The sequence below is a fragment of the Aplysia californica genome, unplaced genomic scaffold (genome assembly GCF_000002075.1).
Source record: "Aplysia californica isolate F4 #8 unplaced genomic scaffold, AplCal3.0 scaffold00119, whole genome shotgun sequence".
Taxonomy (NCBI): Eukaryota; Metazoa; Mollusca; class Gastropoda; order Aplysiida; family Aplysiidae; genus Aplysia; species Aplysia californica.
Window position 1 is genome coordinate 1334058 of NW_004797389.1, and position 1590 is coordinate 1335647.

General features: G+C 41.6%; 2 protein-coding genes across 2 annotated transcripts in view; one reads left to right on the forward strand and one right to left on the reverse strand.

Annotated features, from left to right (window-relative positions):
- Positions 1-1539, reverse strand: part of LOC101858930 (calcium-dependent protein kinase C-like) — a gene marked incomplete in the record, with an annotated part of 9875 nt that extends 8336 nt beyond the window's left edge. The window contains 1 exon segment of the mRNA XM_013081176.1: positions 823-1539. Coding sequence (XP_012936630.1) covers positions 823-1109 — 287 coding nt within the window.
- Positions 1-1590, forward strand: part of LOC101859163 (SCO-spondin-like) — a gene marked incomplete at its 5' end in the record, with an annotated part of 124633 nt that overhangs the window by 10803 nt on the left and 112240 nt on the right. The window lies entirely within an intron of this gene.

Genomic DNA, 1590 nt, shown 5'->3' on the forward strand with positions numbered 1-1590 from the left:
AAGTAAACGATCCAACGAAAAGTGTCAACAGCCATTATGCCAATGGAAAGAAACCGATCCAAAGAAACGTATCAACAGCTATTTTGTAAAGGGTAAATAACCGCAGGAACAATAAAAAAAAAAAACCCAAGTAACAGGCCCCGGAAAAAAATAGAAAATGAAAAAAAAGACATACACGCCCCCCTCCCAACCCCCTCTCATCCCCACCCTAATTCTAAAATAAAGAAACAAAAACATGAGCAGATGCACAAGAAACAGAAACAAACTCTTTTTTTTTTGGGGGGGGGGGAGTAAGTGTTTTACGAGCTCGCAACTGAATAAGGTCATGTGAACGCGCGGGACACACCAAACATTTTCAGTTGGTAAGAAATGTTGCCCGGGTGGCGGCCGAAGCCTACTCTTATCGATTTTACAACATCAAGGGATCTTTAACGTGCGTAACTTGCACATGGGATTTCCGAGATTTTTCGCCCTTGTCCGAGAAGGTTAGGTGTACATCTTTCTTACAAGAAGATCAGGGGTGATGTTGAAAGACAGCAGTGAGAAGGAGTCAAGGAGTAGCAGAAGAAAGGCTGCAGAAAGAGCCAGGAGCCCAGAGGAGGGGACTAAGGAAGTGAGGGGGTGAGGGCAGAAAGTGGAGACCATTACTAGAGAGCAGGGAAGGATGTGAAAGGAGACAATTTTAGAGAAGAAATTTTTTCCGTAGCTACCCGGATACGAACCCGGGACCTTTGAATGAGAGGCGAACACCTTAACCTCTTGGCCTCGAGAGCCACCAAACAATCTCTAAATTAGCCACAAGCTGAGCACTCCTCCGTTTACCTGCATTTCCTGGTCATTTTGAGGACGGAAAGCTCCCTCATGACGTTGGCGCGGTACTTGCGGAAGTGGCTGATGAACTTCACCGCCAGCTCCTTGTTGTCCGGCTTGAAAATGGCGCGAAACACGACGCCAGTCCGGCCCGAGCCGAGAATGTCCAGGAAGATAAAAAAATCCTCTGCCTGATATTTCCCGTTCTTTGCATTTTTCACTTCCAGGCCGTAAGTAGACTCATCCAGTTCATCCGGCAAAAGCTGTAGTGTTTTGAGTTCAAATCTGAACATGTACATTATGGATTTGTATGCAGATGTACCGGTAGTATGGAGTTACGTAAACATTTCTAAAATGCCACTGATTTACGACAGAAATGGAAACTACTGAATGAATGATATAGACCTAGACCTAACTCTATCAAAAACCTAAATACAAAAAAAGCTACTAAATTACGGCATGAAAAAACAATTAAATTCTAAGTAAAAACAATCGATTTATGACCCAACAAAAACTGTTGAATTCCGAAAATAAAACTACCGACCAGGGACACCCAAAATTACTTGTACTACAACAACAACAACAAAAAGACAAGCAATTGAATTTCGACAGCAAAACAATGGAATAACGAGTAGATAAAAAAAACAATTTAATTATGACATAAAACGCCTGAATTATTGCAAGAATAAAAGTCTAGTGTTTATGTAAATGTATGAAGAAGAGGAAAAAGAAGAAGAAGAAGAAGAAGAAGAAGAAGAAGAAGAAGAAGAAGAAGAAGAA